General features: G+C 41.4%; 1 protein-coding gene across 1 annotated transcript in view; it reads left to right on the top strand.

The window, feature by feature from the left end:
• LOC107724661 (nuclear factor 7, brain-like) overlaps positions 1–1,571 on the top strand; it is a 15,509-nt gene extending 13,938 nt beyond the window's left edge. The window contains exons 5-6 of the mRNA XM_016533669.1: positions 21–161; positions 325–1,571. Of these exons, the coding sequence (XP_016389155.1) occupies positions 21–161; positions 325–812 (629 nt within the window). The 3' untranslated portion in view covers positions 813–1,571. The remainder of the gene's footprint in view (positions 1–20; positions 162–324) is intronic.
• Positions 1,572–1,601: the final 30 nt, after the last annotated feature.

Below are 1,601 nucleotides of genomic sequence, written 5' to 3'. Positions count from 1 at the left end.
CCAAAGCCACTGCAGTTCTGATCCTGAATGTTCTTCCAGAGTCCAGATCTCATCACAGCCGGATCCACAGACCCCTTCTGGAGCTTTGATTCATGTGCCACGTTACTTGGGCAACCTGCCCTTCAGAGTCTGGAAGAAGATGCAGGACATGGTCCAATACAGTGAGTCTGGAGAAGATCTGTGCTCTTACACATACACTGGACATGACACATTCTGGAATATTTATAACATTTATTAATTAATTCATAATAATCTGTGTTTGGTTCACTCTTGATCATTATATGAACATCAGAATAAAAGCAGCTGTTGATTGTGTCTCATCAGCTCCTGTGATTCTGGATCCAAACACTGCTCATCCATCTCTCGTCCTGTCTGATGATCTGACCTGCGTGAAAGACCTCTGGAACAAACAGCCGCTTCCTGATAATCCGGAGAGATTTGACAGCTATTCCTGTGTTCTGGGTTCAGAGGGTTTTAATTCAGGAACACACAGCTGGGATGTGGAGGTTAAAGGGAATTCACACTGGATTCTTGGAGTAACTACAGCATCGAACCAAAGGAAGGGACGTGAGTTCTTTGACACTGATGTGTGGAGTGTGCAGTATGGACTGTATGAAAGGTCTGGTTTTCCTGTTAGACAGGATCTTGAGCGTGTGAGAGTGTATCTGGTCTATGACAGAGGAATGGTGTTATTCTTTGATCCTGTAACTAACACACATCTACACACATTCACAACCACCTTCACTGACACCGTCTTTCCTTTCTTCGAAACCGCTTCCTCTCTGAGAATCTTGTCATTCAAAATTAAGTAAATGCTGCACTACAGTCATTCAGTGCTACAGACACACTGACAGAGACATAATGCTGAACTTCCGGTGGAAGCGAATACTGGTGCAAACTTCTAATTATTATCTAATAATTGTTTGATTGTTTTATAATTGCTATAAACCATGGTTGTTTTAATTTAAAGGAGCAACTGAAAGGATCAAAGCATCAAAGGACTCTTTTAACCAAAAAAATATTAACAACTTGGTGGCTTTTAATTGTGTGAGTGATCAATCTGGCGCCCTTGGCTCACTTCCTCCAGGAGCTTACCCTGGAGTTTGTTATAATAATGTGGATCAACAGGCTTCTTACATGGATTATACCTCTTCTCATCATCCATCCAGTGACATTGATATTTCAATATACAACAGCGGAAATTTTCTCACTATGACCCACCTCTGAGCCTCTAATTTCACCACTATATCCATGATCATTTTGGTTATCCAGTGTCCTTCAAAGAAATCAAGGCGGACTGTCGACCACAGTGTGCTAGCTAGCCTAGCCAGGCCAGCTAACATCAAATCTGGTATGAACAATTTGGCTTATTTAACATTCATCCGTTAATAAACAAAGGACCTCTCATTTATGATCTGCTGAACGATAATACATTGGACTTTCTCTGTGTAAAACTGACATGGCAGCAGCACAATCAAACTGTTCCTCTAAGGATTGTTTATACCGGCCAACCTTGAGTGTCTGGTGGATAGATAGATAGATAGATAGATAGATGGATAGATGGATAGATAGACAGATAGACAGACAGACAGACAGACAGA

The sequence above is a fragment of the Sinocyclocheilus rhinocerous genome, unplaced genomic scaffold, assembly GCF_001515625.1.
Source record: "Sinocyclocheilus rhinocerous isolate Xijiao unplaced genomic scaffold, SAMN03320098_v1.1 scaffold2290, whole genome shotgun sequence".
NCBI classification, from domain to species: Eukaryota; Metazoa; Chordata; class Actinopteri; order Cypriniformes; family Cyprinidae; genus Sinocyclocheilus; species Sinocyclocheilus rhinocerous.
This window is presented reverse-complemented; position numbering and strand designations above follow the sequence as displayed.